Genomic DNA, 23,421 nt, shown 5'->3' with positions numbered 1-23,421 from the left:
TGCAATGACGGGTGTTTGTACATTATTCTAGTTTGGGGTTACTAATTGACCTTTGGTTGTGTCTTAATTAAAAAGTCCATTGAATTTAATAGTAAAAACGGAGACAAAAGAAAAACCGTGTGTGAATAACTAATAAAAAAAAGTCCGCTGTTTGCAAAAGACGTCCGCAAAATAATGATCATGTTCATTATTTTGACGTCCGCAGTAAAAACACCCATTATTTAATACATTGTGTGCATTGGACGTCAGTCTTTCCATTGACTTCAATGCATTGCCATTGCAGTCAGTTAAATCGCGGCAATAACAGACATTTTTTAAAATATCAAAATCATCCTTTTCTATATTTTTGATGTTTTGTGAACATAGTTCTACACAGACATCTAAAATTATTTCTGCACTGACCCTAAATAATAGCATTATACAGAGCCTAAATGATACCGATATACAGACCCTAAATAATAGCACCATACAGAGCCTAAATAATACCACTATACAAAGCCTAAAAAAATACCATTATACACAGCCTAAATAATACTGCTATACACATCCTAAATTATGTCACTATACAGACCCTTAAAAAATACCACTATACACAGCCTAAATAATACCACAATACACAGCCTAAATGATACCACTATACATGGCCTAAATAATACCGCTATACAAACCCTAAAAATACCACCATACACAGCCTAAATAATACCACTATATACAGCCTAAATAATACTGCTATACACAGCCTAAATTATACCACTATACAGACCCTAAAAAATACCACTATACACAGCCTAAATAATACCACAATACACAGCCTAAATGATACCACTATACACGGCCTAATTAAAACCGCTATACAAACCCTAAAAATACCACCATACACAGCCTTAATAATACCACTATACACAGCTTAAATAATACTGCTATACACAGCCTAAATGATACCACTATACAGATCCTAAAAAATTCCACTATACACAGCCTAAATAATACTGCTATACACAGCCTAAATAATACCACTATACAGACCCTAAAAAATACAACTATACACAGCCTAAATAATACCGCTGTACAAAGCCTAAATAATACAGCTATACAGACCCTAAATAATATCAGTATACAGAGCCTAAATAATACTGCTATATACAGCCTAAATAATACCACTATACACAGCCTAAATAATACTACTATACAAAGCTTATATAATACCACTTTACAGACCCTAAAAAATACCACTATACAGACCCTAAATAATACCACTATACACAGCCTAAATAATAGCACTATAGAGACCCTAAATAATACCACTATACACAGCCTAAATAATACCTCTATACACAGCCTAAATAATACCACTATACACAGCCTAAATAATACCACTATACACAGCCTAAATAATACCACTATACACATCCTAAATAATAGCACTATACACACCCTAAATAATACCACTATACACAGCCTAAATAATACCACTATACACAGCCTAAATAATACCACTATACAGACCCTAAATCATACCAAAATACACAGCCTAAATAATACCGCTATACACAGCCTAAATAATACCACTATACACAGCCTAAATAATACCACTATACACAGCCTATACACAGCCTAAATAATACTGCTTTACACAGCCTAAATCATACCACTATACACAGCATAAATAATACTGCGCGGAGCCAGGATAAAGCCACACAGTAATAACAAGGGTCACCAGGGAGGGATTTTAGAATGGGCTGAGCATGGTGCACGGGGGTATACACAGCATAAATAATACCACTATACACAGCCTAAATAATACCACTATACACGGCGTAAATAATACCACTAAACACAGCCTAAATAATACTGCTATACACAGCCTAAATAATACCACTATGCACAGCCTAAATAATACCGCTATACACAGCCTAAATAATACTGCTATACACAGCCTAAATAATACCGCTATAAAGACCCTAAATCATACCACAATACACTGTCTAAATAATAGCACTATACACAGCCTAAATAATACCACTATACAGACCCTAAATAATACCACTATACACAGCCTAAATAATACCGCTATACAGTTTCTAAATAATACCACAATACACAGCCTAAATAATAGCACTATACAGACCCTAAATCATACCACTATACACGGCCTAAATAATACCACAATACACAGCCTAAATAATAGCACTATACAGACCCTAAATAATACCACTATACACGGCCTAAATAATACCGCTATACACAGCCTAAGTAATACCGCTATACATGGCCTAAATAATACCGCACAGAGCCAGGATAAAGCCATAATAACATGTTGGATGAAGGTCACCAGGGAGGGATTTTAGAATGGGCTGTGCATGGTGCACTGGGGTATACTATTTAGGAATGAGGCCCTATGGTACATATATATATAGAGAGGGAGAGAGAGAGAGAGAGAGAGAGAGAGAGAGAGAGAGAGAGAGAGAGAGAGTCTACAGCACCTATACTGTGACTAACCAATAACAAACAAGATGGACGGCACTGTGCTGACTTCAAGTCAAAAGATAGCTTCAAGCTGGTGGGTGCACATCCCAATAGAAGTCGATCCTCGGCTTCACTAATTACAGAAATTAAGCAAGAGGATGGTACTCCGGTCGTATGAAAGTGATGATTTATTCACCCAATCACGTGCAGCGACGTTTTGACTCTAACATGAGTCTTTTTCAAGGCTTGAAAAAGAATCATGTTAGAGTCGAAACGTCGCTGCACGTGATTGGGTGAATAAATCATCACTTTCATACGACCGGAGTGCCGTCCTCTTGCTTAATTTCTATACTGTGACTAAGCTCTCCCCCTCCTGGGCCCGGGGCTGTATACTGGAGCCGGCCTGGTATGATGGAGGTTACTGAGATAAAATGATGCGATTACCTCCATTGGTAACGCAGCCATCACCTGTGTAATTAGGCTTGATGCTTCATCATGTGATGTAATTATCACCAACCTGCAGAGACGGCAGAAATTAATTCAGGATGGAAGATTCCTCTAATTCCCCTTATTAATCCTAATGACCTTCCTCTCCAACACAATCACATCTTCTATGATTTCCGATCAGGATTACGCAAAGCGTCACTTGGCACTAAAAATATCAGCTTGATCTTTGCGAGACCTTCCTTTATTCCTTTCTTCCTTCTTCTCTTGTTCCTTCTTCCTCTTTTTTTGCGGTTTGAGGTTAATAAAGCTTAAAGGGGTGCTCCGGTGACATTCTTTTTCTTTAAAATCAACCGGTCTTAGAGTTATACAGATTTGTAATTTAGTTCTATTTAAAAATCTCCTGTACTTATCAGCAGCTGCATGTCCGTCAGGAAGTGGTGTATTCTTTCCTGTCTGACACAGTGCTCTCTGCTGCCACCTCTGTCCATGTCAGAAACTGTCCAGAGCAGGAGAGGTTTTCTATGAGGATTTGCTGCTGCTCTGGACCAGTGATTTTCAACCTTTTTTGAGCCGCGGCACACTTTTTATACTTAAAAAAAATCCCGGGGCCCACCACCAACCAAAATGGCACAAAATGACACTAAAACAGTACATATTATACATATAGTTAATAATATAGATTCTAAATGTATTTATACTCACTCAGTGTGAAACCTAGGCCTGTTTTCTTCTCCCCCCTGTGCTTCTCTCCACCATACTTCTCCCCCCTACTTCTCTCCTGTGCTTCTGTCCACCATACTTCTCTCCCCCCTGCTTCTGTCCACCATACTTCTCCCCCCTGCTTCTCTCCTGTGCTTCTATCCACCATACTTCTCCCCCCTACTTCTCTCCTGTGCTTCTGTCCACCATACTTCTCTCCACCAAACTTCTCTCCCCCATGCTTCTCTCCACCAAACTTCTCTCCCCCCTGCTTCTCTCTGCTGTTTCTCTCCCCCATCCCCATGTTTCTCTCCCCCCTGCTTCTCTCCAGTTTCTCCCCATCCCCAGGTTTCTCTCCCCCATTGTTTTCTCCTGTTTCACAGGGGCACCATAGTTTGGGGAACTTTCCCCGCGGCACACCCGACCATGTGTTGCGGCACACTAGTGTGCCACGGCACACTGGTTGAAAATCACTGCTCTGGACAGTTCCTGACATGGACAGAGATGGCAGCAGAGAGCACTTTGTCAGGCTGGAGAGAATATACCACTTCCTGCAGGACATACAGCAGCTGATAAGTACTGTTAGATTTGAGATTTTTAAATAAAAGCAAATTACAAATCTGTATAACTTTCTGACACCAGTTTATTTTTAGTTTTCCACTCCCCCCCCCCCATTAATCCCCAATGTTCTAAAGTACTTTTTGTTCCGGCTCACTGTTTGCTGTCGATGAATGAGACATATGCTGCGTTTACACGGAGCGATAATTTGCCCGATCGTACGATTAACGATTTCGAAGTAACAATTTTTTTTAATAACGATCGCCGTTTAGACGGAACGATATATCGTACGGAAAAATCCTTTGCAATCGTTTTGCGATCGCTTAAGCCTATCTCGCACATAGGTAAAATCGGTGAACCACTGTTTACACGGAACGATCTGCGATTTTTTTTCCGAACGACAAGCGACGATTTAAGAACATGTTCAAAGATCAAAATGAACGATTTCTCGCTCGTTGTTTGATCGTTCGCTGCGTTTACACGTACGATTATCGTTCGAATTCGATCGTTATCGTGCAAATTCGATTGATAATCGTTCCGTGTAAACGCAGCAATAGACTACAAACCACTATGTGGCTAGTCCTTCTCAGACAGTCCTTATTGCGTGAGTCCATGGCAAATATATCCAGTGAGTAATGGTGTGTTTACAGATTTATCGAAGCCAAAGCCAGGAACAAACTATAAACAGAGATCAGATCATAAAGGAAAGACTGGGATTTCTCCTCTTTTCAAATCCATTCCTGGCTTTGGCTTCCAAAATCTGTCAGATAAATCTCTCTGTGTAAACGCACCCTAAAGGGAGACACATAAGCACTACTTCCTGGGTAAAGGTCAAATTAGCTATTATCCAGAAGGAAGGAGCTGTCTCTAGCTCCACCTACTGGTGGTCACTACCCTACAAATCAGTGTCTGAGAATTTCCAATAACTAAATTTTTTTTATTTTTTTTAGATCTGACAATACCTTCCATTATTCATTGTAATCTTGATTTTTTTTTTGTTTGTTTTTCTGCAGAGCGTCGCAGGTAAAGTTCTGGAGAAAACAATTGAAGAATGGATGAGATATAAGGAGGATTGCCACAGATGGATGACAAGCACTCCGCTCCCTCAAGGTGGACACATCCCCACCCATATGTCTTATTAGAATACAGGACGAAACAGCTACTGAGCATCTTTCCTAGTTCATTATATCTGCATTGATTTTATTGGCAGGGTGTGATGCTAAATTTCTCCAGCGGTGTCGCTGTAGAGTAAAGCAGAATTCAATGGTGGCTTCCACAGGTGATACCCACTGATCCAATCCTCTCATGGTCCACTCATTACCTGTATTAAAGGGGTATTACACTCAAATATAACTTTTGATATGTTGCTGCCCATGGTGAGACGAACAATTCCTTCCATATTTGTTATTATTTATTCAATTTCCTTCCACCAGTTCTGAGCCGCCGCTTTCTGCTAAAAACACAAAAATCTGTGTGTGAGCTTTTCTCTCTGTCTCCTCCTTCTCCCCCCTCCCTTTTGAGACAAATGATGTAAACTAAGTCCCTGACAGGCTGTATCTGCAACATTATAGCTTCTTTGTAATGCTGGGAAGGTTATTCTAAGTGTCAAGTCAAGTTGTAAAATGTGATTAATCCTTCCAGCATTACAAAGAAGCTACAATGTTGCAGATAAAGCCTGCCAGGACTTATTCACATCAGCCGTCTCAGAAGGGAGGGGGGCGGAGGGGGAGACAGAGAGAAAAGCTCACACACAGACTTTTTGTATCTTCAGCAGAAAGCAGCAGCTCAGAACTAGGGGAAGGAGACTGAATAGATAACAACAAATATGGAAGGAATTGTTCGTCTCACCATGTCAGCAGCATATCAAATTTAAGTGGAAAACCCCTTTAAGCTAGGGGGTTGTCTAATTGTTTTTCAGCCAATCATATAAAGCACGGAATGGAGGAACAGTATGGAATTATATGGACAATGTGCTGTATTCTGGATCCTTACTAGATGCATCTGTGATATATCTGCATACATCAGCCCTCAGGGATATAGACATTGCAAATAAATTCCAGATTCATTCTGCTGATGCATGAGGATATACATAATACATCAGATCTGGGTCACTGACCTGTAGCTTACCTTACTATACATGTCATCATTGACATCAGCAAAGAAGCGGCAGCCATGGAGCTGTCATGTGCTGAGATCAATGTATATTATACACCAGCAAACAGCCATAGCAATAAAACCACCCACACCTGAAGTGAACAGCACTGACATCTGGTGACAATGGCGACTGTCATAAATAAATAAATAAATATATATATATATATATATATATATATATATATATATATATATATATAACAGCGAGGAGCGAGTTATCAGTCAATAGTTGGTGGATGGTGGATGGTGGAAGCAGGAATTATTAAAGGGGTACTCCGGCAAAAAATCTGTTTCTTTCAAATCAGCTGGTTTCAGAAAGCTATATAGATTTGTAATTCACTTCTTTTAAAAATCTTAAGTCTTTCCATACTTATCAGCTGCTGTATGTCCTGCAGGAAGTGGTGTATTCTCTCCAGTCTGACACAGTGCTCTCTGCTGCCACCTCTGTCCATGTCAGGAACTGTCCAGAGCAGCAGCAAATCCCCACAGAAAACATCTCTTGCTCTGGACAGTTCCTGACATGGACAGAGGTGGCAGCAGAGAGCACTGTGTCAGACTGGAAAGAATACACCATTTCCGGCAGGACATACAGCAGCTGATAAGTGCTGAAAGACTTTAGATTTTTAAATAGAAATAAAAGACAAATCTATATAACTTTCTGATATTAGTTGATTTGAAAGAAAAAGACTTTCGCGGGAGTATCTCTTTAATATGTGTAGGGATGTGAGTGACCATGTGTAAGGATCTATGACAAGGGCCGAACTGTGATGTGTACATGACTGGGTCAGACTCTAATACCATCATGATCATAAAAGGTTTCTGACAGGGTTTTTTCAGTGAATCGGTAAATCAGCACATGGACGTAGTTGTCTGCATCACGTTGCTGCAGGGCAGGTGACCTTTTAATTTCCAGCGAGAGGGGCTCCGACCAGAAAACATGGTGACATCTGACCCAGCACCAGGAAATGACTCCACATATATAGCATCTGTCCATGTGTTTACAATATGTGTGATTGCAGGAAGTGACACAGAGCTTGCACTCTATTACCCATAGCAGCTGCGTTACGGGAAACTCTGTGGGAAATGGGAGATCTGAGACGTCCCTAATAAACATATGTGTCGGCCCTCTTTATAGTCCTGGTGTCCTGCTGTGTGTTCCTATGTTAGACTGTACCTATTCTGGATATAATAGGACGATGTATATAACTCTACACAATGAAACTTACAACACAGTAGGGATTTATGCTACTGGAAAATGGGTTCAAAGGGTCTGGGGTTACCTGTTAAAATATACATATACATATATTATATATATATATTATTGATAAATGCCTCATCATTTGGTTTTGATCAATGGTGGCTCTCTTCAGAAGTAGAAGAAGCCAAGTAAGCATGCTCAACTATGTCTTTGTCTCCTGTTCACTATACTGGAGAGTGATGGTCATGTGTCTACTACTACTATATGGGGGCACAGAGGGGCCTAAATACTATATGGAGACAGATTGTCCTAACTACTACATGGGGGCACAGAGGGGCCTAACTACTATATGGGCTACAGAGGGGCCTAAATACTATATGGAGACATATGGTCCTAAATACTATATGGGGGTACAGAGGCGCCTAACTACATGGGGTACTGAGGGGCCTAAATACTATATGGAGACAGATAGTCCTATATACTATATGGGTGCACAGAGGGGCCTAACTACTATATAGGGGCACAGAGCGGCCTAAATACTATATGGAGACAGACAGCCCTATATACTATATGGGTGCACAAAGGGGCCTAACCACTATATGGGGGCACAGAGGGGCCTAACTACTATATAGGGGTACAGAGGGGCCTAAATACTATATGGAGACAGATAGCCCTATATACTATATGGGTGCACAATGGGGCCTAACTACTATATACGTGCACAGAGTGGCCTAACTACTATATGGGGGCACAAAAGAGCCTAACTAATGTATGGTGGCACAGTGCCCCTCGACTCTCCCATTTAAAATGCCCAAGCTTTACCGCTTCTCTAAGGCATATGGCTCCAAATGATAGGGAATCCACAGTCAACTAGAAAGAGACCATAACATGATCTCAATTGATAGGAAACTCTTGGGCACCAAATCTCTTACAGCAAAGCAACAGTGTCCAAGGCAACCAAAGTTCACTTACATAGAAAATAAGGCCACACTATCCCTATTATGGCTGCAGGTCTATAGAATCAGACTTGGATCTATGATATGTTCAGGGCAGTAGATCTATGGTTGAGCTAGGACATGTGTCCCCAATACAGATGCAAATATGGCCATATTATATTCATCTGAAACCGACCTAAACATGAAGCCAGACCCATACTACTATATGCGTCTTACAATCCCATCATGTGACAGCCTTGCTTTTCGCTCCCCCTAGGTCTGCATTGTAACCGCACTTTTGATATGTACGCCTGCTGGCCGGATGGAACGCCCGGGATGATCACCAGCGTGACTTGTCCTTATTATCTTCCTTGGTTCCAGAAAGGTAATTAATGTCATTATTTATGGGGATTTTTTGTACCAAGACCTAGTCAGTTGTGGGTCTCAAGCCTCCTATAGGACACTTATTTTAAGAGTTTAAAGGGGTATTCTGGAGAATAAAAAAAGGACATTTATTAACTTTATTAAAGATTTTTTTGCAGTTATATTATAAAATGACAATTTTATTAAAGAAATATAATTGTTTTTGTTTTTTAATGTTTTTTTTTTTTTAATATATATTCTCTAAAATATCCCTTTAATTTTGAAAACAGGTTTATTCATTCTAAGTACACCGGGACTAAGTGTTGGGGGGGGGGGGGCAGTAAATGTGGCAGTTTTCAATGAAACGTTGTATTGGAAAATCCCCAGCGGTAAGGGTAATGATATCCTGGCAGTGATCTGGCGATAACCTTTACAATGTAGGGACCTTAGAGACGGCTGCTCGGACTAGAGCTCTGCATTTCTGTTGTGTTCCACAGCCACTTCAGAACTGTATGAATAAACTTACCAGCGCTTTCTAGTGGTGAGTTTAAGATTTGCAGATTGACTCACAGACCTCTAAAGCCGCATGCTTGGGTTTGGACGAACCCGACCATGATTGAAGTTTGCTCAACTCTAATCATAACTCATTTACTTACAGGGGATGTATTACCTATATATATATATATATTTTGTTACTAATTGATTACATTTAAATGCAAATACATATAAATATTTTTTTAATCCATTTTCTGTACTCCATGTTGCCTGAGCTGCTTTTAACAGCGTTTAATGATTTGCTTTTCAGCAGTTACATAGATCATAATCTAGAGCAAACATATTGATTTCTATGGGAGAGTATCATAGGCAGAGATGGGCTGGGCCTGGAACAGGGGGCATATTCCCCCCAGGTTAGTCCCCCATATATTTTCCAGGGCCGCGAGCTACAGGGGCACAGAAGGGGGGCACAACTCCCAACTATAGGGGCCTAATACTATGCAGGGGCACAGAGTGGCCTAACACTATGTAAGGCCACAGAGGGGCCTTCTAAAATACAAAGAGAGCCTAATACTAGATGGGGAGTGCAGTGGGACATATCTACTATACTGAGACACAATGTGGGGACCTTACTACTATATGGTAGCACATAGTGGGCAAACTACTTCAAGGGCCCGTTCACACTACAGATTCGGTACAGAGATTCTGCCGGGAGATTCCGTCCGCAGAATCCCAGCTGAATCCCTCCTGCTATGTCTTTGAATTGGAGGGCTCGCAAGCCTCTGCACTCTGGGCCTCTCCACTCAAAGAATTGACTTGTCAATTCTTTGAGCAGAGAGCAGAGGCGCGTGAACCCTCCTATTTAAAGACATAGCAGGAGGGATTTGTAGGGTTTCCGCTGGAATCTCCACGCCGAATCCATAATGTGAACAGACCCCAAGGTGGCATAAAGTCAACTCCGATCAGAGAAGATGCTCCCAGTGAGTTACTGGATGTAACTGCACTGTTTCATACTTAGTAAGGAGCTAACCGATTTCTTACCCATGGGCCAGTGCCACCAGGCTAAAATATGCCAGCCAGCACCTGATTTAGGGCATACGCTGTGACCTGTGCATAGATCATTGTGCAGGGAGTAGGGGGGCTGTGAGCATCACCTGCTAATTTCAATGAGAGTGTCGTGATCATGCTCTGTAACCTGTGCAGTGGTCATTGAGCAAGCAGGAGAGGAGCTGTAAATATCAGCTGTTGACTACTTTGAGAAAGTGTTGTGGGCATGCTCTCTGACTTGTGCAGATGTCAGTGTGTAGGGAGGAATAGAAGGTGAGTTTTGACCGTCACCTATTGTAAGATATAGATTGTATAGATTGTGTTGGTATAACAACTCTGCTACATATGATATGCCTACATTACACATGACTGCGGAGGACTACGTATTGATGCCATCAGCTCTTTGTCTTGGCAGTAAAACATGGACAAGTATCCCGGCGCTGTGGTCTGGATGGGCATTGGGTGATGATCAATGGGACGCAGCCATGGAGGAACTCCTCCCAGTGTGACGATGAGATGGAGATGACCAAGGAAGAGGTGACCCCAGTATTATATAGCCAATGAGTATTGGGTATAGGCACATGGAATAACATGGATGGCCAACCATGTCCTTAGTCCTTTTTATGCTCGCCAAGTAATAAGGATCCTAAATAGATGAACTCCAGCTATTAATTCAGAATTCCCCACTAGGACTACCCCTTTAATACCTTGTGTCTATGTTTTCTAGGTGGGGACAAAGGATTTACTGCTGAGTTTCCGAGCTCTGTACACTGTGGGTTACTCAGTGTCATTGTTGGCCCTATTGTCATCCCTACTGATCCTGACCATGTGTAGGTAAATATCCCTTCTGGTTATACACACGTTCTGCCATCTGCACACTATACAGTATTAGTACAAAGCATCCCCTACAATCTATGGAGGTCAGGGGTTGACCATGAGGGCAGTGGGTTCTATAGGACTACTACTAGGGTGCCCATGTGTCCTGTTACTGCTGACTATATTGTACCTACATTACTTCAGACGTGTAACTAGTGCATGCGGCCATGGATCTAATGTATCTGAGTGGGTCTATACACTCTTTCCACTTACATATTATAATATCAGGCCTATTAAAGGGGTAGTTCAACTAAAAAAAAAATATTTCAGGTGAATTGGTGCCAGAAATTTATAATTTACTTCTATTAAAAAAAAAAATCTCAAAGTCTTCTAGTACTTATCAGCTGCTGTATGTCAGGAAGTGATGTATTCTTTCCAGTATGGAGAGCAGGAATGGTTTTCTATGGGGATTTGCTGCTTCTCTGGACAGTTCCTGACATGGACAGAGGTGGCAGCAGAGAGCACTGTGTCAGACTAGAAAGAGTGCACCACTTCCTGCAGGACATACAGCAGCTGATAAGTACTGGAAGACTTAATATTTTTAATAGAAGTAAATTATAAATCTCTGGTACTTTCTGACAACAGTTGATTAGAAAGAAAATATTTTTTAGTGAACTACCACATCATTTGGATCTCTCCAAGCCTCGTCTTTGGAGCACATTGTTACATGTAGCAGGAATTTTTCTGCTATTCGGTCTCTAGGGCTGATGCTTTGGATCAGGCATCTCAGGATAGTTTAGAGTGGTGCTCCTGTTGCTTTGCCTCCCCGGCTTGTGCAGTTCTGTGCGGACTATAACACAGGCTCTGCATTTATTTCCATATTCTGTGTACTTGTATCATTACAGAAAGCTGCGCTGCACCAGGAATTACATCCATGCCAACCTGTTCTTCTCCTTTGCCCTGCGTGGAATATCAGTCATTGTGAAGGACGTGTTACTGGAGAAGAGATGGGGGATGCAGATCATTGAGGTGTCAGACTGGGAGATTCTCATCAGCAACAAGGTAAGTGAAGATATACAGCCAGGCACCTTCATTCTTTAAAGGGGTGGTTCACCAATTTTTATTTTTATTTCAAATCAGCTAGTGCCAGAGATCTGTATTTACTTCTCTTAAAAAAATCTGAAGTCTTCCAGTACTTATCAGCTGCTGTATGTCCTACATGAAGTGGTATTCATTCCAGTCTGGAAAGCAGGAGAGGTTTTCTTTTGGGATTTGCTATAGCTCTGGACAGAGGTGGCAGCAGGGAGCACTGTGTCAGACTGGAGAGAATACACCACTTCCTGCAGAACATACAGCAGCTCATAAGTACTGAAAGATTGGAGATTATTTTATTAGAAGTAAATTACAAATCTCTGGCACTTTGTGGCACCGGTTGATTTGAAGGAATTTTTTTTTTTGGCGAACAACCCCTTTAAATATTGACATAGTCAAATAGCTTTAAAGGGATTTACTGGGATTTTAATCGTAATGGCTAATTGTTAGGACATTGTTAGCTTTTATCAATCATTGATTGTTGAGGGTCTTGTAGGTCAGACCCTTCTCCAGCAATTGATCATTGATCAGACAATCCCCCCAATGTATGCCGGCTCACGCATCCAGTATCACTATAGATAAGCATATAATTATCCGACTTTGTTGGTATTAAAGGATTTTTCCAAGAAAACCTATTAACCAGAAGCCGTAAACTAACCTGTCCCCATTCCCTCATCTATATTAAATCTCATGCATGGTTCCTGTCTGCAGCAATGAGAATTCATTACAGTGGGTCGGAAGCCCCTATGACGGGGGTAGGGCCACTTGCAAAACTACAACTCCCATCATGCCTGGACAGCCAAAGGCTGTCCAGGCATGATGGGAGTTGTAGTTTTGCAACAGCTGGAGGGCCAAGGAGCCCTATGAGATAAACTGAACGTGTAAATTACATATATACGAATAGCCCCCAGACGGTAGATAGCATGTGTGTTACTAACCCTATTATTATCCTACACAGGCCGCCATCGGGTGCCGCACAGCGCAGGTTATAATGCAGTATTGTATTCTGGCCAACCATTACTGGTTTGTGGTGGAGGCGGTCTACCTATACAAGCTCCTTATCGGTGCCGTCTTCTCTGAGAAGAACAATTACACTCTCTATTTGTACCTTGGCTGGGGTAAGTGAATTACGGATGAGTACACTATGGGGGGGAGTTATATCAAACATGGTGTAAAGTGAAACTGGCTCAGTTGCCCGTAGCAACCAATCAGATTCCACCTTTCATTTTCCAAAGAGTCTGTGAGGAATGAAAGGTGGAATCTGATTGGTTGCTAGGGGCAACTGAGCCAGTCTCACTTTACACCATATTTGATAAATCTCCCCCTGTGATCCTAACCATAGACTAGGATTATATAGGATTATATAGGGTTGGTAATGGGTTGGATATAACCACTATATTATTCTCTGCGTTGCAGGGACGCCGGTGTTATTTGTCGTTCCTTGGATGATACTCAAGTATCTTAAGGAAAACAAAGAGTGAGTGACGCCATATTGTGATGACCATGTCGGATTCCTTCATATCTTTTACCTTGTACTGTATATCTTCCGATTTGATTGATGTAAGTTTCTAATTTTTAGATGCTGGGCACTAAATGACAACATGGCGTACTGGTGGATTATCCGCATCCCCATCCTGCTGGCCTCTGTGGTGAGATGTGACATTGGGGTTACATTACCAGTATACTACTGGGTACTGGGGGCCATATCACACTAGTGGTGGTGGTAACAATATGTCCTACCAGCAAGCCCAAGTGTGGCCACGTCTGCTGTCCTGCTGGCAATTCCCATGATTCAATGGTGATGGAGACTTGCGTCATCTGCAGACCTTAGGGAGTCAATAAAAGGGGTTCTTTTTTACTTCAATGGCTACTTAGCTGAAAACATCACATTAAGACCACCCCTTTAAAAGGGTATTCCACTCAAACATAACTTTTGATATGTTGCTGACCATGGTGAGACTAGCAATTCATTCCATACTTGTTTTTATCAATTCAGTCTCCTTCCCCCAGTTCTCAGCAGCTGCTTCCTGCGTGAAACACAAAAAGTGTGAGCTTTTCTCTCCGTCTCCCCCTCTTCCATTGGCATAGGCTGTATCCCAGTTTTCCAGGCGTTCCTTAGGCTGTATCCACCCGCTGCACAGAGCCGGCAGACAGCGGGAGTCAGATACCCATAGTTCAGGTTCATACGAACCCGAACTTTGGGAAATCCGCTCATCTCTAGTGATAATCCCAGTGAGTTCATTAGCAATTTGACCTCAGTTTAATCCACCCAGCATAACAAAGCTACAGTGTTGCAGATACAGCTGGCCAGTGACTTGTGTACATCAGCTGGGGGGAGGAGGGGGCGACAGAGAGAAAGCTCACACACAGATTTTTGTGTCTTCAGCAGAAAGCAGCAGCTCAGAACTGGAGGAGACTAGATAATAACAGTATGGGAGGAATTGCTAGTCTTACCATGGGAATCAACATATCAAAAGTTTTTTTTGAGTGGAATACTCCTTTAATGAATGAGTACAGTTGAGTTTTATTTTTTTTTTCTCTTCCATTTCTGCCATTCACCTTACATCAGGTGTCCTATCTCTTCCCCAGATTAACCTTGTGATCTTCATGAGGATCTTGAAAATGATACTGTCTAAGCTGAGAGCCAATCAGAAAGGATTCGCAGATTACAAACTAAGGTAAGGATCACTTAGCCCCAGGGATTATCCATCCCAAAAAAATTCTTTCAAATCAACTGGTGTCAGAAAGCTATATAGATTTGTAAATTACTTCTATTTAAAAATCTCCAGTCTTCTAGTACTTATCAGCTGCTGTATGTCCTGCAAGAAGTACAGTACCTCTTTTAACCAGTGAAAACTTATACGGATTATACGGATACTTATACGGATTCACAGAAATTCTCATAGACCTTAATTGGATCCAGATACAGCTTACTTTGCTTTCAATGAGAAACATAGAAACAGGGATCCATCGCTCAGCCGAGCGCCTCTGCCTCTTTGTTCTAGAGATCTGTGGCAGACTCAGCACCTGGGCCCGAATGATCAAAAGCATAGTGACATGTTAGAAGCTTCTGTTTTCTTTTTTTTTTTTTTTTTTTTTTTTACTTTTTACCCTTTAAATCTGCAGCATGTCAGTACTTGTGTTTGCAGATTTTTTACACATTTGACTTTGAGTTTTATCCGAGTGTTTTTATTCCCTTTTGCAGATATGTTTAATTCTCTGTACTCAATAGCATGGTGCGCTACTACTGATCACAGCACATTAGCATTGAAGTAATTGGCGCTGTTCTAGAACATCACGGTATGTGTCGCATCCTTCTTTGGATGTGACGTGACATTGAGCAGGGATGCACCGTGTTACTGTAGGTTGTAGAGGCACAAAATAGGGATGAGCCTCTGCCCACACACCTATTGGGACACTTAGGGCCCTATTACACGGAGCGATAATCGGCCGAATCAGCCAGTTATCGCTCCAAGTAAGGGTCCATTTACACAGAAAGATTATTGCCAAAGATTTGAAGCCAAAGCCAGGAATGGATTATAAAAGAGGAGAAATCTCAGGCTTTCCTTTATGACCTGATCTCTGTTTATAGATCGGCACTCGTTTACTGAAATGATTGGGCGTTTACACAGAACGATTACTGTTAGAATTTTCGCATAAACTATCGCATTTGAGCGATAATCGTACCGTGTAAACACAGCAAATGATCAAAAGAGGAGCGAGAAATCGTTCATTTTGATCTTTCAGCATGTTCTTAAATCGTCGTTTGCTGAAAATTTGCAGATCGCTTCGTGTAAACAGTCTTTCACCGATTCACCCTATGTAAAAGATGGGCTTAAGCCATCTTAAAAACTGTCGCAATAATATGAATTTTCAAACGATTTTTCGAACAATTTATTCGTCTAAACGCTGATCGTTCTAAAAGCCAAATCGTTAAACGATTGATTGGGCGAATTAACGCTCCGTGTAAACGTAGCAATAGTCGGCCCCTGTAATAGGACCCTTAGGGCGCTATTACATGGGCATGGCCTCCTTCCATGCCTGATTTATGAAAGTTTACGCCTGGAAACAGGTGTATACCAGGCAAAAATCTACACCTGCTTCAGAGCAGATATAGATTTTTGTGCAATGCCTTTACACAGTGCAGGGCCGGAGGGCTGGACGGGAAAAAGGGGGCAAGGCTTTATTTAGGACTGAGGTACTGGTATGCCAGTACAACGGCCATGATTTTGCAAAAAGATACGTTGTGTGAACATAGCCTAAGTAAGCAGCGTGAAAGGGAACAGCAAGAGAGACTTCATTTATACCAGTATTATTCAATCTGCTGCAAAGCTACAACCCCCATCATGCTCAGACTTCCAATAGTGTTGACATACACGCATCCACCTGGACCAGTATTCCCCTCAATCTGATATCAGGGAATGATGGGAGGTGTAGTTCTGCCGCAGTTTGGGGATGACTGCTTTGTAACATACAAAAAAATGGCAGCTAGACTTTGTTAAAATGAATGATTTTCATGTATAAATCCAATAGCGTGATGCATACAATAAGTTTAGTAGGTGTAGTGTCCCTCCCCCATCTTGTTTGCAAAAGTTATTTAAATGAAGTTAATTGCTGTCATTTATTAATTGTAATAAACATTTCCCGGTCTGTCACTCAAATTAATCAGCGTCGCCCCCCATCTGCTAATTGTGCTTGTCAGATGCATCATAGCAGACTGTGCTCTCCTGGGTCCCCGCTCATCACTCATCACCATGGAGGTCACAGAGAGAACTTCATTACTTAGTCGCCTTGTCTTATAAATACCGGGTAATTGTCTTTCTAGGAACTGAGAAGTCTGACAGGGTTATTTAAAGTGAACCTGTCTCTATGCAATCTGAATGCGTCATGTTATAGAGCAGATTGATATATAGTAGAACTTGTAACTTATTTATGGAAGCTTCAGGAGTCCAGTGGGCGGTTCTAAGTAGTGGCTAGTGGTTATTTCTTTATTGTCACCCCCTATCCATATCAGCAGTTCTTAAACTTATATTCTGGACATTTCATATCTTACCGTATAAAGGATTTCTTGGTGGTCCCTCCCTTCAAAAATGCATGTTATTGTTGGTGGACAGTGCCGTAGGGGCGGGGCTTAATGGCCGTGGTGCCCCATAAGCCCCTGTGCCCCCCATGACATCACTGGCATCTAGGCCCCGCCCCCTCTGATTCGGCTTTCACAGATAGGGCAGGGGCTATGCCTCTAAGTCGGCCCATTCTGATGATAGTGTGGAGGGGATGGGGACTTAATGCTGATGATGTCATAGAGGGGGTGGGGCCTAAGGTGCCGATGTGGGCGGGGATATGGCACAGTGGTTGTTAAGCCCCGCCCCTACAGCACTGTCCACCAACAATAACCTGTATTTTTGAGGGGAGAGACCACCAGGGCCGTCTTAACAGTATTATGGGCCCCTGGGCAGAGGTGCGAATTGGCCCCCCCCCAACCGCCACCATCAAATCCCCCACATCTTTGCATATAGTGCCCCCCATAGTAGCCAATCCCCCCATATTATGCCCCCCATAGTAGCCAATCCCCCCCATAGTAGCCAGTGCCCCCCATAGTAGCCAGTGCCCCCTTGTAGCCAGTGCCCCCATTGTAGTCAGTGCCCCATAGTAGCCAGTGCCCCCCATAGTAGTCAGTGCCCCTCATAGTAGCCAGTGCCCCCCATAGTAGCCAGTGCCCCCCATAGTAGCCAGTGCCCCCCATAGTAGCCAGTGCCCCCACAGTAGCCAGTGCCCCCATAGTAGCCAGTGCTCCCCACAGTAGCCAGTGCCCCCATAGTAGCCAGTGCCCCCCATAGTAGCCAGTGTCCCCCATAGTAGCCAGTGCCCCCCACAGTAGCCAGTGCCCCCCACAGTAGCCAGTGCCCCCATAGTAGCCAGTGCCCCCTATAGTAGCCATTGCCCCCCATAGTAGCCAGTGCCCCCCATAGTAGCCATTGCCCCCCATAGTAGCCAGTGCCCCCCATAGTAGCCAGTGCCCCCATAGTAGCCAGTGCCCCCATAGTAGCCAGTGTCCCCCATAGTAGCCAGTGCCCCCATAGTAGCCAGTGCCCCCTATAGTAGCCAGTGCCCCCCATAGTAGCCAGTGCCCCCCATAGTAGCCAGTGCCCCCATAGTAGCCAGTGCCCCCCATAGTAGCCAGTGCCCCCCATAGTAGCCAGTGCCCCCATAGTAGCCAGTGCCCCCCATAGTAGCCAGTGCCTCCACAGTAGCAAGTGCCCCCATATTAGCCAGTACCCCCACAGTAGCCAGTACCCCCATATTAGCCAGTACCCCCACAGTAGCCAGTACCCCCCATAGTAGCCAGTGCCCCCATAGTAGCCAGTGCCCCCCACAGTAGCCAGTGCCCCCCACAGTAGCCAGTGCCCCCATAGTAGCCAGTGTCCCCCATAGTAGCCAGTGCCCCCATAGTAGCCAGTGCCCCCCATAGTAGCCAGTGTCCCCCATAGTAGCCAGTGCCCCCATAGTAGCCAGTGCCCCCTATAGTAGCCATTGTCCCCCATAGTAGCCAGTGCCCCCCATAGTAGCCAGTGCCCCCATAGTAGCCAGTGCCCCCATAGTAACCAGTGCCCCTCATAGTAGCCAGTGCCCCCATAGTAGCCAGTGCCCCCCAAAACAACAAACCAGTTACTCACCTGTCCGGCGGCCCCAGCAGCTCCTCTCCCGGCAGCGCGCACTCCCGACATCCTCCGGCACAGGCAGCGGGGTACAGAGAGACTGCCTGTGCCGGAAGTGTCCGGCTGCATGACACATCCAGGACACAGGCAGCGTCTCTGTACCCCGCTGCCTGTGCCCGGAGGATGACGGGAGTGCGCTGCCGGGAGAGGAGCTGCTGGGGCCGCCGGACAGGTGAGTTCCTGGACTGCCCGCCCCTTCTATCGCCGCTTAGCTGAATCGATCAGAAGCCCAGGAAAGTGCTGCTCATTGCACTTTCCTGGGCTTCTGATCGGCTGTCAGCTGAGAAGCGATAGAAGGGGCGGGCTGGGCGGGCGGAGGGGTTGGCTCAGGGCCGCTCACTATGCATATGCATAGTGAGCGGCAATAGAGGGGGCGGGCGGAACGGCTTCCTTGCGGTGCTCAGCCCTGCTTGGAAGCCGTCTTCGCTTTATAGGATGCACTTAGTTTTATAAGTGCGTCTTATAAAGCTAAAAATACAGGTCACAGAGGGCAGGGGCCCCTAAGACGCAAGGGCCCCCGGGCAGCCGCCTACCCTGCCCAATGGATAAGACGGCCCTGGAGACCACCAAGAAATCCTTTATATGGTAAGATATGAAATGTCCAGAATATAAGCTTAAGAATGGTGCTGAGAACTTACATGGAAAGGGGGGGACAATATCACTTTAACCCCTTAACCCCTTAGCGACCCATGACGTATCTGATACGTCATGGTGCCGCTCGGGGTGTTCAGAGCGGGGTCCCGCCGGGACCGCGCTCTGAACGGCGCTGATCCCGGCTGACACGTGCAGCCGGGCAGTGCCTCTATTAGCCGGCGCGGGTCCCGTTGCCGCGCCGGCTAATTAAGCCTCTAAGTGCAGCTGTCAAACCTGACAGCTGCACTTAGAGGCTTCAGACCTCACGTCCCTGGTGTCTAGGGGGACGGATCTCCCCCCCGCGATGCGATCACGGGGGGGAGATCCGTTCTTCTGCCCGTGCCGGGCCTCAGCGTCGGACGCTGATCCCAGCTCGGCAATAGATTGCTATGGCCTGCAGCAGGCCATAGTAATCTATGACCGATCTAATCGATCTTTGCTGTGTATATACACAGCATTGATCTCTATGAGAGATCAGTGCTGTCTATATACAAGTCCCCCAGGGGGGCTTCTAGTTACAGTAAAAAAAAAAAGTAAAAAAGTGTTTTTATTAATAAAAAATCCCCTCCCCTAATAAAAGTCCAAATCACCCCCCTTTTCCCATTTTATAAATATAAATTAATAAATAAATAAATAAACATATTTAGTATCGCCGCGCGCGTAATTGCCCGAACTATTAATTAATCACATTCCTGATCTCGCACGGTAAACGGCGTCAGCGCAAAAAAATTCCAAAGTGCAAAATTGCGCATTTTTGGTCGCATCAAATCCAGAAAAAATGTAATAAAAAACGATCAAAAAGTCGTATATGCGCAATCAAGGTACCGATAGAAAGAACACATCATGGCGCAAAAACTGACACCTGACACAGCCCCATAGACCAAAGGATAAAAGCGCTATAAGCCTGGGAATGGAGCGATTTTAAGGAACGTATATTTGTTAACAATGGTTTGAATTTTTTACAGGCCATCAGATACAATATAAGTTATACATGTTATATATCATAGTAATCGTAACGACTTGAGGAACATGCATAACAAGTCAGTTTTACCATAGGACGGACGGCGTAAATGCAAAACTCCCCGAAATCAAGACAAATTCGTTTTTTTTTTCAATTTGAAAGCGCAAATGATTTTTTTCCGGTTTTGCAGCATATGTTATGGAAAAACAATGCCTGTCATTGCAAAGTACAATTGGTTTCGCAAAAAATAAGCGCTCATATACGTCTCTAGGTGAAAAAATGCAAGCGCTATGGACTTTTAAACTTAAAATGGAATAAGCAAAAGCGCAAAAACGAAAATAGGCTTTGACCTTAAGGGGTTAAGGACCCATGCAGTACCCGTACGTCATGGAGTCCGGCAGTGCTTTGAAGAGCTGAGCTCACTTCAAAGCACGTAGGGACCGGCTACTATATGCAGCTAGGTCCTCACTATTAGTGACGGGCCGCCGTGATCCGCCATTAACCCCTGCAGTGCCACTATCACGTCGTGGCCCGCCATTAAACCTTGCAGTGCCACTTAACACAGTGACAGAAGCTGCAGCTCCTGTCACTGCGGGGGTTCCAATCGTTCTTGCTGACTGCCGGAGGTCTCTTACCTTCCTCCTGGCAGTCAGATCAGCGATCAATGTATAGAGTCTGCACAGGCAGGCTCTATGCAATGATCGCAGATTACACTGATTAATGCTATGCTATGGCATAGCAGTGATCAGTGTATGTAATGTAATGCAATTATTGTTCAGATTATCGTTAAATCGTTCAGATTTGAGCGATAATCGTTCGGTTGAATAGCAGTTAATGATTAAACGCCGAACGAGAAATCATTGATCGTTTAAAGAGGCCTGGACCTATTTTTTGGACCTAAGTTTTAAAAACACACCATAGCCCCTCTCCCAATAAAAGTTAAAATCACCCCCCCCTTCCCATTTTATAAATAAAACACATGAAAATAAATAAATAAACAAACATATAATGAACCGTAGCGTGCATAATCGTCTGATCTATTAAAATAAATCAATATGGTTCCTGCTCGGTGAACGTAAACAAAAAGCAGTTTGATTGATTATTTTTATTACATTTTATTTAAAATACAACCAATAAAAATTGATCAATTATGTTGGCGCAAAAAAATGACACCCCATACAGCCGCGTGCGTGAGAGTCACAATAGGGCCATTGTAATCACACCTATTTGCAAAAAAGCTGTAAACTGCATATCACTGTATTCAGACCGACCTATAGAATAAAGATAAAATGTCAGTTTCACCGTAAAGTACATTACGGAAACACGGACATCCCCTAAAATTCGCATAATTGTATATTTTTTTTCTCAATTTCACCATAAATGATATTTAGGGGGTTCCATTATACATAGTATGGTAGATGAAAGGCGCCAATACAAAGTACACCTGTTCCTGAAATAAACAAGCCCTTACCCGGCCCAGTAGGTGGGAGACGAGGAGGAAAAAACAAAAACGCTAAATTGTCCCGGTCCTTAAGGCCATTTTGGGCTCTGTCCTGAAGGGGTTAATTGGTTTTTCCCTTGTCATTACACTGACTTATAGGGCCACTTAATATGGTGGTTTTGGTGGTTTCCTTACAGGAACCACCTCTTGGCGGGGTCCTTCCTGGAGGGATATCTGGCTAGTCCTGTGTTTTGAGACTTTGATGAGGCTCCACGGGCTCTTCTTTTGCATATTCATGTTTCCCAGGGGGCAATGCACCTAGGACTTCACTGCATTGAGCGCTTTCACTAGCAGAGGGCAGTGTTGTCGTTTGGCTGGTCTCCCTGAGATCAGCGATCTGTTTCTCTTAAGGGGTTAATGAAGGACCACCCACTGGACTCCTAAACGCAGAGTGAGCAGGAATTATAATGAATAAACCCATCCGCTGTGTGGCACGTCTGCACCTTTTTGTGCACTTGGGTGAGAGCACGCTCCTCGGACTCTCGATAAAAAAAAAAAAAAAAAAATCCGCTGACTGATCCCATAAATTATAACTAAGTCAATGTGATATATAAACAGCAGCAAAGGAGAGACATGTAGTCAGCTCAGCCATAGACTATGGGCTCCATATGTATGTGTATTCTTCTCTCTTTATAGACTGGCTAAAGCGACATTGACTCTCATTCCACTGTTTGGCATCCATGAAGTAGTGTTCATCTTCGCCACAGATGAGCAGACATCAGGGATCCTTCGATATATCAAGGTCTTCTTTAACCTCTTTGTCAGCTCCTTCCAGGTGAGAAGACCACAGGGAGAAACCATGATCCTTGGTATGTTAGCTTAGCTAAAGGGGTTCTCCAGGATTAGAAAAACAGAGCTGCTTTATTTCAAAAACAGCACCACCCCTGTTCTCAGGTTGCATATGTTATTACAACTTGGCTTCAGCTCCATTCACTTGGGGTAAACTAACCTCAATTGTGTGTGTGTATGTTTGGGGGGGGGGGGGGGCAGCAGTCAGACCCCCACTAAGTAAAGGGGTTATCCAGGCTTAGAAAAAAATATATGGTCACTTTCTTCCAGAAGCAGCTCCACTCCTGTCCTGTTTTGGTGTGTGGGTTTGCAGCTCAGTTCCATTGAAGTAAATGGAGATAAATTGTAATAATACACACAACCTGAGAACGAGGGTGGTACTGTTTTTACAAGAAAGTAGCCGTGTTTTTCTGACCCTGGATAACCCTTTTATATAGTTATTTCCCTATCCTTTGGAGAGACGATACCATGCAGCATTGAGATCCCCCCCATTCCACTTTTTCCAGTTTCTTTGTTGACAAAGAAAAGGATTTAATCGAATTCACCGGTGT

General features: G+C 43.5%; 1 protein-coding gene across 9 annotated transcripts in view; it reads left to right on the top strand.

Moving 5' to 3' along the window:
* LOC138801360 (glucagon receptor-like) overlaps positions 1-23,421 on the top strand; it is a 65,107-nt gene that overhangs the window by 38,088 nt on the left and 3,598 nt on the right. For 7 of the 9 annotated variants that reach the window (XM_069984099.1, XM_069984098.1, XM_069984097.1 and 4 more), the window contains exons 3-12: positions 5,184-5,280; positions 8,735-8,842; positions 10,778-10,899; positions 11,090-11,196; positions 12,084-12,240; positions 13,229-13,388; positions 13,687-13,747; positions 13,850-13,919; positions 14,860-14,948; positions 22,718-22,856. In XM_069984099.1, coding sequence (XP_069840200.1) covers positions 5,184-5,280; positions 8,735-8,842; positions 10,778-10,899; positions 11,090-11,196; positions 12,084-12,240; positions 13,229-13,388; positions 13,687-13,747; positions 13,850-13,919; positions 14,860-14,948; positions 22,718-22,856 — 1,110 coding nt within the window. The remainder of the gene's footprint in view (positions 1-5,183; positions 5,281-8,734; positions 8,843-10,777; positions 10,900-11,089; positions 11,197-12,083; positions 12,241-13,228; positions 13,389-13,686; positions 13,748-13,849; positions 13,920-14,859; positions 14,949-22,717; positions 22,857-23,421) is intronic. The other 2 variants (XM_069984105.1, XM_069984104.1) reach the window with 1 other exon arrangement.

Source organism: Dendropsophus ebraccatus, chromosome 9, assembly GCF_027789765.1.
Source record: "Dendropsophus ebraccatus isolate aDenEbr1 chromosome 9, aDenEbr1.pat, whole genome shotgun sequence".
Classification (NCBI taxonomy): domain Eukaryota; kingdom Metazoa; phylum Chordata; class Amphibia; order Anura; family Hylidae; genus Dendropsophus; species Dendropsophus ebraccatus.
Note: the sequence above shows the minus strand (reverse complement) of the source record. Positions and strands in the feature narration are given on the sequence as shown.